Source organism: Puma concolor, chromosome A2 (genome assembly GCF_028749965.1).
Source record: "Puma concolor isolate L17-30 chromosome A2, mPumCon1.1.hap2, whole genome shotgun sequence".
NCBI classification, from domain to species: Eukaryota; Metazoa; Chordata; class Mammalia; order Carnivora; family Felidae; genus Puma; species Puma concolor.
Genome location: NC_141668.1, coordinates 55,906,537 through 55,920,531, shown reverse-complemented (window position 1 = coordinate 55,920,531; position 13,995 = coordinate 55,906,537). Strand labels below are relative to the sequence as shown.

Here is a 13,995-nt window from a genome sequence, read left to right as displayed (position 1 = left end):
AAGGAAAAGCAAACAGGCAGTGACTTATTTAAATTCATTCATAATTCTTTAGGTTGCTTAACTTAAAATTATTTAAGCAAACATAATTGAAAATAAGGTCTACCAAACTACGTATTACCTTAAAGAGGATGATAGGAAAAGGTTGGAATATCTCTGGAATTTAGTCTGATTCCAAGAGATTACTGGAAGGTAAGTTTTGGAGCCACATCTTTAGATCACACTTACTCCTTTATTACTTGCATTTGTATTAGTTTTTTGGACTTTGTCTGTCTCATCAGTCTCTCCTGCATTGGCTGAGCTCACTGTCTTCTACCCCGGAAATCCCGTCCTCCATCTTTGCATACTATATATATTTGTGAACATATCGATGCAGAAATCATTGACATATACTGCCAGTCAACACATCCTAACCCCTGCCAATTTTCCAGGCCACAGTGAATGATAGAGCAACCTGCAGCTTGCTGACGGGGCCATGTTATAGAGAGAGCTCCTATGAGTTCCACCTCTCCTACATGGCAATATTCCATTCCCAGACTAATGAGTAACCTAGTATATCTGGGCGGTTTCCAAACTAGAGGGTTTTAGACTTGATGGGGTATATGAATGGCACTTCTGGAGAAGGGAAGGGCAACACAGTTGATGATATGGAACACATTTGCAAATGAGCACAAAGTAAAGATTCTCTTAGGGACCTGGATATTGACATGAAGGTGATGCATTAAGGCATCACAGTGTGGCTTCTTCCTGAGGCAGGGGCACCAATGATCTCTTATGTAGGTAAGAAATAAACCTGTTATTTTTATATGTCATTTTCAATTGTATGTCATAATAGCAGTAAGTCATTTGGTCATCTTCAAATGCATAGCATCTTTTAAAAACCATAAGGAACTTTTTAATGAAATAAAGTGGAAAGAATTGTCAAGAAAGATCTGTATCTTCAGTTTTTTCCGTTGCCAAAGATAATAGTGTCTGCCTCTAAATTCACTATTTTTCAATGTTTATTTTGTTTTATGTATTTAAAAAAAACAGCTAAGTATCAGAAATTGTCAGTTTAAATGTTTGTTTATTTGAGAGGGAGAGATTAGGGCAGGGGCAGAGAGACAGTGCTCCAGAGAATCCCAAGCAGTCTCCACGTTGTCAGCACAGAGCCAGATGCGGGGCTCAGTCCCGTGAATCGTGAGATCGTGACCTGAGCCAAAATCAAGAGTTGGACGTTCAACCAACTGAGCTACCCAGGTGTCCCTCAACGTCTGTTTTTATTACAAACTATGAAAATGTATCAATAATTTATACATGAAATTTTAAACTGTTGATATTTGACATAGACTTTTTTACTCCCTATGCTCTCTGGGATGGTTGACCCCTAGCAGAGGTCGTTTGGGGCCTTTTGATGGGGTGTGCAAGATCAGCTTTTACCATGTCTCCTAGTAGGGTTGAACTTATGTCCTTCTTTGTGGAGGTAATTGGTACAAGGGCAACAATTGCTTGTGGGCCTGATAGGTTTTCTCTTTGAGACTTTGGCTACTGCCAGTATGGGTCAGTGAAGCAGTTTTTACCTGCCCCCCTAGTGCAAAGTCATTTCTCCCTTCTCTGGCTCTTTTGAGGCTTCACCTCCCAGTTATCCCTGCATAGGCTTCTGCTCCCCCTGAGACCAGAGACCCAGGGGGTAGAGGTTGAATTTGTTTTACCCATCAGAGCACTCGCTGCCAATTCTGGTGCGCTGTTGGACTCTGTTGCCTTTAGGAGATATACAGATAGACTGAGCCAGGATCTGAACACAGTTCTCTGAATTCAACCAATCCTTTGCTGGATAAAATCTATTGAGAATTTGTTCTGTGTCAGACAGTACTCTAAATATTTTATCCATGTGAGGGGTGCCTGGGTAGGTCAGTTGGTTGGGCGTCCAACTCTTGGTTTGGGCTCAGGTCACGATCTCACGGTTCATGGGCTTGAGCCCCGCACCAGGCTCCATGCTGACAGTGCAGAGTCTGCTTGGGATTCTCTCTCTCTGCCCCTCCCCCATATGTGCTTTCTCTCTCTCTCGAAAGTAAATAAATAAGTACTTTATACATGAGAGATGATGTAATTCTCAGAACAGTCCTAGGACGTCTGTAGTATCATCATCTCCTTAGATGAGAAACTTGAAGCACAGAGAGGTTAAGTAACTCACCCAAGGTAGCAGGTGAAAAACGGTAGAGCGGGCATACAAACCCAGGCCGTCTGACTTCAGAGCTCTGTCTTGCCGAGCGGTCCTCTTGCCACCCCCACTGCCTCAGTGAGCTCTGGACACTAAGATTCTGTTTCTGGCAGCTGCTGTGCAGTTGAAGTAGCTGAGAGGTAGATGCAGCCTTTGGGCCTTCACCTCTAGGAATGACGCTTGTTTTTTCCATTGTTCCTTGGTGCCCACTGTCTCCACCACCCAGAGATGCTCTCTCAAGTTACCGTCATGCAACCAGACTTGAACTGAAGACAATTTCTCTTAGATCTGAAAAAGTTTTGACAGCTGATATTTTATAAATCTCACTTTAGAGGAAGCATGATTGAATAGTCCATAGAACCCTATCATGGCATTTTGTAAAAATCAAAGGGAGCCTTTTATAAGATAATTATCTTACCTTAATTTCTTCTGTTACTAAAATTGTGAAATCTGATTTGTTTATATAGCAAAGTAAAGCTGTAATTGTATAGCTTCTCTGCTGGCAGCTAAATGTATTTATTATCACTACCTCCTATTAGATGAGAACTTTTCTTTTTTTTTTTTTTTTTTTTTTTTTTTTAATTTTTTTTTTCAACGTTTATTTATTTTTGGGACAGAGAGAGACAGAGCATGAACGGGAGAGGGGCAGAGAGAGAGGGAGACTCAGAATCGGAAACAGGCTCCAGGCTCTGAGCCATCAGCCCAGAGCCCAACGCGGGGCTCGAACTCACGGACCGCGAGATCGTGACCTGGCTGAAGTCGGACGCTTAACCGACTGCACCACCCAGGCGCCCCTAGATGAGAACTTTTCGAGCAATTTTTTTTCATTTAACTTCACATACTTCACCCTAGAAACTACTGTAGGAGCTACGAAGCTATGTTTCATTTTACTGATAAGTATGATTTTATTAATATGTTGGGGGATATTAACATATCAAAATTGATAACATTCTTGAAGCTTCAGATTAACACACATGTACCCGAGCATGAGATACCATTTCAGACCCACTTAGTGGAAATACATTATCTGCCTATCGGGTTCGAGTTAGATCCAGTCCAGTGGAAAAGGAGGGACTTGGAAATAGCCCCTAGGGAAATTTCACCTTTTTATTTGTAACTGATTTGTCATCACTAAATACTTGATGCCAAGATTAATCAAGAAAAATCCCAAGCTGTTTTCATAAATAAGGCCTACCCTATGAAATAGTTTCAGTCCCTTAGGAAATGACACACTGCAACCTCCTTATAAATGCTCAGTAATGGCCTACTTATACTCTATTATGTTTGGCTTCTAAGTGCTATTAGGAGTTTCTTTTACATTCTTTTCATTAATGCAAAAGTGGCCTTTAAAACAAGTTTTTAAGGGGTCATTTAAAAATATTTGCAGTTTGAGAAAGAGAATGAACTCACTAAACATGTCCCTGAAGTGTGGCACCAAGCGGGGAGGGGGGGGGGGGGAAGCTTTTGAGTTGGTGAAATTCTGCTTTTCAAGCCTAGTGTTCAATAAAAGCTTTTCTATGTTCTTTTTCAGGTATGTGGCCAGTTGGATAGACAGAAGGCGGCATCAATCAGAAAAGGCCAACTTAACTATTCTTTTTGATAAATATGTCCCTGCATGCTTGGATAAGCTGAGAACAAGCTTTAAAACCATCACTTCAATTCCAGAGAACAGCCTGGTGCAGGTTTGACTCTGGTCACCCCGTTTTACATTCCAGTCCTGATGCAGTAGTGGGGCTCGATCAAGGCAATGGCAGCTTTTGTTTGACAAAGAAGATGGAAAGATTTTGGGGGTTGTCGGGTTATTCCAACTCTCTTCCCATAGCTCCGTCCGTGTTCCCGAGTGCTTTTGGCAAATCTCTGTGACACACCTATTCCTTTCCATGATCACCTGGGCTATAGTCTGTTTTTTCATGAGACTGTTGTTCAGAAGGCAGAAGCCCCCTTGTATGTCCCCAGATATTTACATAGTTCCTCACGCATAGTACCGGCCAGGTGTGTGTTTACTTAATTATTGGGTTCCTTCAAGTTACTGGAGTAGAGAAAGAACACAGTGGCAGCAGCCATATTTCTTTTTTGTCTCCTAAGTCACTGGCCCAGAGAGGGTGCTCAGTGTTTTTTCGACTACAGTAAATCCAGTAACTAAAGATGTTGGCCAGTGAGCAAGAGAAAGCTTCTGAGCTCAACCACCCATAGCCCTCCCACACTATCCTACCTTTCTGTTCTCCACCTCCCCCAAATACTCATAAAGTCAGATCATACTCTATGGAGTGTTTATAATATTCCAGGAACAGGTCTGTTCTGATCCTCATTCAGAGACAGCTGGTAAGACTGAAGGGTGTATATGATAGGTTGTCATGGAAGCAAATGAAAATAATTCACAGCACACAGAAATGAAGGTTGTGATCTTAATCTCAGCATGAAGGCAAACAATCCCCAGCCTTAAGAAGTATAAAACTTCACAAAAGGTTTACAATTAGAAATCTTTTATTTTTTTTTTTCCACTAGGAGCAAAATTGGTTTCAGAGTACTTTGTTACCATTAAGTTCCTGTGTTACCAGATTTGTTCAAAGCTAAATGAGAAATAGTCACAAGCGTAATAAGAAGAGAAAGTTCAGGTTTTTGGATAATTCACACACCAATTAAATAAACGATAGTCTTCAACAGTAATTATCTGAGGTATAATTTATTTCTGAAAGCAGGTCTGAATTTATTCATAATGAATTAATTATGTGGTTAGCCTAATTAGACTTCCTCTGGTGTAGTACTTGCAAAAGCAGGATTGTGTTCTTTCTCAAGTTGACTTACGTATTTGTGTGATTCTCTGTAGTGTGAATTTCTTTCATTCAAGGGTAGTGTGAAAATAGGTCAGTAGGAATTAATATGACTTTCCTTCTCACTTCCTCCTTTTGTATTGTTCCAAAATGGCATTTTATCCGGAGCTCCTTCTCAGCTGTTGTTTTATACACCAGTCTCTTTTCTGTGATGACTTGTAAGGACAAAATGTGAGACAGAAATGAGTACAAAAGGGAGTATCTTCAAACGACTACTTTGAGAAATTCATGTAGTATGTTTTCCAGTGCGTGAAATATATTGGCTTTAATTTTGATGAGCTGTATTAGCTCTTTCACAATACGCACTGAAGTCTGATTTTGCCAATTCCTGACACAGAGCTCAAAGTGTTTTCCAGCTACTGTGTTTGGGAGAAAGTAGAAAAGTTGTCCATTATTAGAATGTTCAGATCAGTGGATGACGTCACATGGAAGTCAGTCTTTTTTTGTTTCGATTTTCATGGTTCCTCAGACCATCACGGCTTTACTCAGAAATAGCAAAACCTCACCGTTTTACATTATTCTTTCTTCATAGCACACTGCTAATGTTTATTTCTAATAGAAGATAATTTCAAATTGGCAATACAGAACCATATAACATAGTAGAAATCAAGAGAGTAGACTGAGAAAGATAACAGGTGCTCAACTTTTTAAAATTAAAAACCTTTCCAAACTATTTCCAGGACATTTTTTCGATGTTACTATGGATTTTCCCCAGTTTTCCTGGGTGGGAAAGAAAGACGCACGCACAGTCCTGACTTGTTTTGTCACAGCTTGCATTGCTGTCCAAATGATAGATAAAATCTTTTGCTGTCTTCAGAAACCAGGGGAAGGGGACCATGAGTTATGAGAGTCTGTGATAATGCTACTAAATGACAACTGTTTTTGTGCTTCTGAGAACTAGCTCAAAAACATGTTGTTCACTACTGATGATTGCTACATTTGGGAAAGGCTTTTGCAAGCTGCCATGTTCCCTTCATTACTGGCCTGATTGTCCTGAACACGGGGTGTGTTTCTGACCAACAGACCGCACTGCTGTCTCACAAGTTCTTGAGTAACATTTCTTGAAGATTAAATTCAGTCTGGTGTTCAGAAAAAAAAAATGTCACAGGTCAAGGCTGCAAGTCTGACTTGCTAAATTTATTCAACAGGTGGGAAAAACCCATTGCCAAAGCACTCAGGGAAAGTGGGTTGCCTAAATGTCCAAGAGGGAAATGAATAAATAAATGCCTTTCTGTCAAGTGGAATCTTAGGCACCCATTCCCAGTGATACTATAGGGCAGCTCTTATTGGTAAGGTAACATGTCTTTAGGATTTTTTTAGGTGAGAAATGAGCTATAGAATAGTAGGTATTCTATGACTCCCTGTTTATAACAGAAGAGAGCTTAGATATATGCTCCATTGTATTTCTTTTTGCTTATGTGTATTTGCATTCATTACAGTGATGATGAATTGGATAAGAGCATCGTTTTCAAAATAGTTTATTGTTTAGAAGATCAATTCTGTCAAAAGTGGCGAAGGTTTTCCACTACTGGTTTAGAAATCTGAGTCCCTAACTTCTGTTTCTCTCAATGTAACAAATCACAGATTGGGGGAAATTCTACAATCTCTTAAGGAACAAGTGGATTTGTTAATATGTCCTATGATCTTATTTTGCTATTAAGGATTTATTGCCCTAAATGAATGGCTATTTCTTGTTCACTAGACTATTTGTATCCTTCTGGAATGTTTGTTGACCCCTGAGAGTGTCCCCTCTGACAGCCCAAAAGAGGTTTATGAAGTCTTCTTTGTCTTTGCTTGTGTGTGGGCGTTCGGAGGCACTCTGCTGCAAGATCAGGTATGTTTAGCAGTTGTTTACAGAAATAATTTAAGGAACCAGTTTTACTTGTGGGGGGGGGCATTGTAATTTTGATTCCTGTGTTTTGTTTATTTTTTTTAACATTATCATAAATCTCTGCCACTTGCCTTGATGTCTTCTAAGCCTGAGTGTTGTTCAGGCATGCTCCTCCAGGCTGGCAGCGCTCACATTGGCTGACGATGCCACACCCCTAGCCTTGCCCCAGATCTCTGTTCCGAGCTCACAGTTCAGGGTTTCCACCTGCCTCTGGAGCAGTGCCAGTAGCGTGTGCTTCCAGGGGACGGTCACACTATGTCAGAGACACAGCTCTTCCTCCGCCCCACCCCTGAATTTGCTCTTCTTCCTCTGTACCCTGCCTTATCCTTGAGGACACTCACATTCCTTCCAGTTGTTCTAGTGAAAATACAGGGAGACATCATTCTTTATTTCTATATCCAACACCTATCCTTTCAATCACAAAACAGCTGTCACATCTGTCCTCTACTCACCACCCCCCCCAGCCCCTATCCCTACTGCCTTTATTCAGGAATGTATCATCATTAGATTGTCCTGGGCAGTCACAGTGTCTTAGCTTGGGCTGCCATAACAAAATACCTTACATGGCTTAACCGATAGAAATTTGGTTTTGAAAGTCCAAGGTCAGGGTGCCAGCATGGTCAAGTTCTGGCAAGGACCCTCTTCCTGGCTGGTAGGCAGGTGTTCTTTTGCTGTGTCCTCACCTGGCAGAGAGAAACCAGAAAAAGCTTTCTTGTATCTTTTTTATAAAGGCATTAATCCCTTTGTGAAGACCAACCCTCATGACCTCATCTGAACCTAATTACTCACCAAAGGCCCTATCTCCAAACATGATCACATTGGGAGCAAGAGCTTCTACCTAGGAATTTGGGGTGGGTGGGTGGACACAGTTGAATCTACAGCACATAATAACCTTGAAATTGGTTTCCCTGTCAATAGTCTCTTACATCTAATCAGTCTCTTACATGATGCCCAGGGTAATTATTCATGAACTAGAGGCAACTCAGGTCAGTTCCTTTCCAAGGGTCTTTCCTTGAGCCTCACATGAGGCTACCATGCCTGCACAGCATTCCTAGTGCGGGTCACCCATAGCCTCCGACTTCTTGTGGGCAAACACCTGAGATGAGCTTGTTCAAGTGCATGCAGACATGGACACACTCACACCTAGATACGTAGGTTAGACTTCCTGAAGTGCAGAATTTTTCACCTTGAAAAGACTGCACATCTGGTCACCACGCGCCTCTGTATGTAGATTTTGCCATGTAATGTTTCCAGTCATCCTTCAAGCTATCTTCATCATGCCAATAAAGCTCAGACAGGCAACGTGACTTGATCAAGGTTACACTGGTAAGAAATGACAACGCCAGGATTCACACCCCTGTACAACTCCAAAGTCCACACTGTCCAGGGGACCTCAGGATCTCTCATGGTCAGAAGGCTCCTACAGGTATCCCAGAATCTTTGCACTAAAAATAGATGGCACATGTCTTCCAGACTTGGCCACATGTTTCCAGATGTAAATGGGATTTAAATTAGAAGGCATCACAGCCAAGCAGGAACCATATTTCCATTGGTTTCTTTGTTGTAGGTCCTCACATACATGGCTGCTAAAACCTGGGGGCCAGTTCTGCTTCTTGTCGCCAGGTTCCTGTAAATCATATCTATAAATAAACTTGGAATTCACTTGGTCTGTTCGATCTTACTTTGATCCTTCTCAGAAGGCACATTTCCTTCTGTAATCTCCCAAGTGCTTTCTAAAGAATAACATCCTGTGTTACTTTGAGAATCCAGAGTTGGGATTAGGTGACTGCACAGGGTTTTTCTCAAGCACAATTTACAGCACACATGCATTTCTCCTTCACAGAGGCCACAGGCATGATCTCCCCTCTCCTCAACCCGTCCCCTCCACCATCTTCTTTTGTATGTTTCCCGTGTTCTCTAGGAGGTTTTTCCTTCTCTAGGATATAAACCGGGTAAAGTTGTGTGAGTAGGATGTTGACAACAGAGATCTCTCTCTTCCTGATCACCTCCCTCCTAGCTGATGGTGTTCTCATCTTTCCAGTTTCCAAACATGGCCACCTTCCCACCAGTTCATCAAACCAGGCCACCACAATGATCACCTAACTCCCCCAGACATTCTCTCCCTAGACTAGAGTCGTCGTCATCTTCATCATCATCATCATTCTCATCTTTTCATCTTCAAAAGCTTCTAACTACAAAGCATTCAAATTTTTTTTTTTTCAACGTTTATTTATTTTTGGGAGAGAGAGAGACAGAGCATGAACGGGGGAGGGGCAGAGAGAGAGGGAGACACAGAATCGGAAACAGGCTCCAGGCTCTGAGCCATCAGCCCAGAGCCCGACGCGGGGCTCGAACTCACGGACCGCGAGATCGTGACCTGGCTGAAGTCGGACGCTTAACCGACTGCGCCACCCAGGCGCCCCCTAACTACAAAGCATTCAAAAGAGAGGCTATAAAGTTGGAAACGTGAATGGAACAGACAAAAAAGCACTCTTAGGTTAGCCATTTATTAACTGAACAAATCTGAATGCCTACTATATGTCAGAGAATGTGCTTAGGCCTTTTACTGAATAGCTTAGGCTATTTTACTGAATCTTCAAAAAATGATAAAACTGTTATGTATTGGTACAACTACCTTCCTCCCCTTTTACAAAGAAAAAAGGAGCCGCAACTTAGAGAAGTTAGCCTGTGAGGACACACAGTTAAAGTCTGAGCCAGGTTCAGACCGCAACAGACTGATCCAGGCCCCGTGTTCTCAAGCCAGGCCATTGCACACAACTTTTGAAATAGGTCTTGGATCAACTCTCCCTGAGCTCCCATAAACTGCTGTTTTCCCTTCTCACCTGGCTTCTAAGGTAACAACCTCTTCGGTCTGCTTTTGTGCTTCCCCCATAATCCATTATCCTCTCAGCAGCCAGAGTGACTTTTTTTTCATGTAAACTGAATTATATGATACACTTGAGAGTTTGAAACACTTTAATGGATTCTTTTTGCTTTTAGGACAAAGTGAAAAATTGAATACCATTTCCAAGCCTTCTGGATCTGGTCCTGCCTGTCTCCCCCTGCTTCTTCCTTTGCTACTCCCTCCCCTACCTCCCACCCTCTTCCACCAGTTGCACTGAAAGTTTCTGGAACACAAGGTCTTTCATGCCCACAGGATCTTTGTCTGTGCTGGCCTCTTCCTGCTTCTTGGAATAGTGTGCCTGTTCTCAAAAAATATCTGTGTCCGTTCTCAAAGATGGCTCACTGAAGATCCAATTCAAATGAATTTACCCCTGTTACTCTTATTACAGCAAACTTTACTTTCAAGACAGCTCTTTATTTGTACATTTATTGGCTTACCCTCTGCCATGGCTTACCCTCCACTGTGCTTCCTCATGTCTCTGCCTCTATGTCCCCATATACTCTACGAGGATAGGAGCTTTTCTGGTTTTCTTCCCCACTAGAGAACAAATGCATTTTAGTTGAGTGAATCAAAGATTTATCACCAAAATGATCTTGGCAATGTAGTGGTCAGCCAATTTTGATGTAAAGTAGGAGTCCTATGAATTCTGCCTACAGAGAATGGTGCCAGGTAAGTTACACTTTCTAAACTAACTTGATTTAAGACCAACCTCTGTAGGGTGATGAAATACACCATGCCACCAACCCAAAAATCACGTGAGCCTAGACTCATGGACACATGCGTGGTGGTATGTAGGAGTGTGAGCTCAATGTGTTGGGAAGGTGCTGGGGCAAGCTCTGCCTGCTGAGACTGATGACCGTTCTCTGCCCTCACCACACTCTCCTGTTTTCCGGCCATTCTGTCTGTACCCATGTGTGTAATCAGCCCAGTACAGAAAGTTGGCCATAGTCCAGGGACATAGACCACCAAAGGAAAAAAACAGACTTAAGAATTTCACTGCAGAAAAATGGGAGTTAAGGTCTTAGATTAAGTATGACACTGCTGAACGTGGTGGACGCTCACACACGCTGTTCTTTGAGTTCACCAGCTCGCTATGCTAGAGTATCCTGTGGGTATAGAAGTCTCTGTGCCATGTTGTTCTGTGGATGGAGGAGTCAGGAGGCTGGGTGGTCCGGTCAATATAGGAGCCGTTAGACAGTCTTCTATAGATATAGAAGGCTGTTATAACCTGCTACTATACAATCACCATTTCCCCTTCTTTATTTTCCAAACCCTAATCTAGCAGCAAAAGGCTTGTACCTATCATCATATAAAGACAGTCCTTTCTGGAGAACAGCAGTTTGTCTCTCTAGAGCTTTCAGCTCCTCAGTGGTGCCCTGCCAGAAAACCAAGAATGTGCCTTTCCTCATCCCTCACGGTGGGGGTTCCCGGATTTAGAATGTCAAAGATAAAGAGTGAGAATCTTGACTTGAAGGAATGAAGTAGGGTTACCAAATGCTTACTTTTCTAAATAACGACATTTATTTTAAAAATGACCTTAATTAATAACATAATTTTATTAAGGAAAAGGCTTTTTAACACCCAAAGGTCTTGGAAGTCTATAAGCTCAAATAAAGGACAGTATATAAATCAAATAATGCTACCAATTTTTAAGAAGTATTCCTTTGTTCTTTCTTATTTTACTATCAATTGATTTACTATCAATTTTACTATCGATTGATATCAATTGATTTTACTATCAGTCAATACGAGTGTTTGAGAACCACTGTCTTACTATACGTAGCATGGGAATTTGCATGATGGCTCATTGTTAAATTGAATAACCCAGGGGTAATCTAAGGTTCACCTAACCTTACTTTGCTTTTTAAGTTAATAATTATTCCAGAAAATTTGTACCTGATGGAGACATGGCAATTATAGCTTTCTGCCTCTCTGATATTATCACTCATTATAAGTTACTTCTAGTTATTTATTTTTCTTGGGTCATTTACTCAATCCCATTTGTAATTATGACTCTGTACATTACAAATACTGTGCCTAACAGGATTTCGAGGGGCTTTGTATGTGTTCAAAATTACCTCTAGGTCTGCAGTAAGGATTTTTCTTGTTCTCCTTAGCTTTCAGGCTCTCAAGCAGAATTCAGTCGCTGGTGGCATAAAGAGATGAAAGCCGTGAAGTTTCCATCCCAGGGGACAATCTTTGATTATTATCTGGACCACAAAACTAAGAAATTCTTGCCCTGGGCTGAGAAAGTCCCCAAACTTTCTATGGATCCAGATGTACCTCTGCAGGTAGGTGGAACATTATCATTTTCAAGCCGCACTGTGCTGGTTTGAGCCTTCGCTCCCACCTCTCCCTCCCCCCTTTTTTTCAGCAGTCCTTTTCCGGCCGGATGGAAACATTTTTGATAGGGTCAGCATATACTCTATTTCTTGAGAGAGAAGAATCGTAGTTATAGGACCAATCTGTAAGATGGCTCTTGTATTTCTACAACCTTTTTTAAAAAGTTTCTAACTTCGTTGTGTGGTAACAGCTTTCTTTATATTTTCCTGGAAACTTTGTGAGCTTTATTAAAAATCAAAGACATATTTCTGTTATTCAGTGATTCTTATATGTGACCGTATTGTGAATTTATTAGACAGCACTCTTCACATAGAACATCTTTCCTTTAGCCCCCAAGCTGTAAAATGGATGTGTGGAATCTCCCCAACTGTGTTTCAAATCCTCATGGCAACTGACACATCTAAGAGGATCTCTTTAATTTTCTCTTCATAAGCTGTTGTTTTACAGTTCTCTGATGTTGAGTTACTCTCTGTGCATCTTCTTATTCTGCCTCAATCTGTTTTCCTTTTCATTATACTTCTTAAAATCGTGTCATTCTGGGGGCGCCTGGGAGGCTCAATCCGTTAAGCGTCTGACTCTTGATTTCGGCTCAGGTCATGATCCCAGGGATCAAGGGATAGAGCCTCGCATTGGGCTCTGCACTGACAGTGTGGAGCCTGCTTAGGATTCTCTCTCTCTCTCTTTCTCTCTCTCTCTCTCTCTCTTTCTCTTTCTCTCTCTCTCTCTCTCTTTCTCTTTCTCTTTCTCTTTCTCTTTCTCTTTCTCTTTCTCTTTCTCTGTGCCTTCCCCCTGTGCTTGCTTGCTCACTCTCAAGATAAATAAATTTTAAAAAACTCATGTCAGGGGCGCCTGGGTGGCTCAGTCGGTTGAGCATCTGACTTCAGCTTAGGTCATGATCTCATGGTTCGTGGGTTTGAGTCCCCCATCAGGTTGTGTGCTGACAGCTCAGAGCCTGGAGCCTGCTTCAGATTCTGTGTCTCCCTCTCTCTCTGCCCCTCCCCTGCTCACACTCTATCTGTCTCTCAAAAATAAATAAATATTAAAAAAAAATTTTTTAAACCTCATATCACTCTGATTCACTTTGGAATTTATTGTTTCAAGTAGTGCTATGTGAATAGAATCTAGGTGATTTCTGTGGCATTAATTAGGAAGCAGCTCGTGTGAAATCAAAGAAAACCCAACGTATTAGTTCCCTGAAGCTGCTACAGGAAACTACCACAAGGCTTGGACAGCAGACATGTATTGTCTCATGCTTCTGGAGGCTAGAAGTTGAAAAGAACCATGTCAGCAGAACTGGTTCCTTCTGATGCTGTCAGGGACAACTGGAAGAGACTTCCAGGCCTTTCTGTCTGGAATTAGCTGGTGATCTTGGTGTTTCATGCTCGCTGCTTACTTGCATGGCATTTGCCCTGTGTGTGTTCCTTTATGCACATTTCCCTTTATGTAAGGACACCTGTCCTTGGATTAGGGGCCTGTTCTACATGTATGAGTGTGCTAGGGATGCCCAAACACAATACCATAGACAGGGTGGCTTCTACATTAGAAATTCATTTTCTCCCATTTCTTTCTGGAGGCTAGCAATCCATGACTGATGTGTTGGCCACTCTGGTTTCTCCTGAGTCCTCTCTACTTGGCTTGCAGATGGCCACCTGCCTGCTGTGTCCTCACATGGCCTTTGTGTGCATGCATCCATGCTTCCCTGGACACTGTCTCCAAGTCTGTCCCAACTGCCTCCTTTTAGAAGGACACCAGTCAGATTGAGGTAGGGCCCACCCTCATGGCTTCGTTTTAGCTTAATCACCTCTTTAAAGATCCTGTTTTCAAATAC

General features: G+C 41.9%; 1 protein-coding gene across 2 annotated transcripts in view; it reads left to right on the top strand.

The window, feature by feature from the left end:
* The window catches only part of DNAH11 (dynein axonemal heavy chain 11), a 352,527-nt gene that overhangs the window by 178,493 nt on the left and 160,039 nt on the right, over positions 1–13,995 (top strand). For both annotated transcript variants that reach the window (XM_086694494.1, XM_086694493.1), the window contains 3 exons: positions 3,729–3,879; positions 6,731–6,862; positions 11,942–12,115. In XM_086694494.1, the coding sequence (XP_086550620.1) occupies positions 3,729–3,879; positions 6,731–6,862; positions 11,942–12,115 (457 nt within the window). The remainder of the gene's footprint in view (positions 1–3,728; positions 3,880–6,730; positions 6,863–11,941; positions 12,116–13,995) is intronic.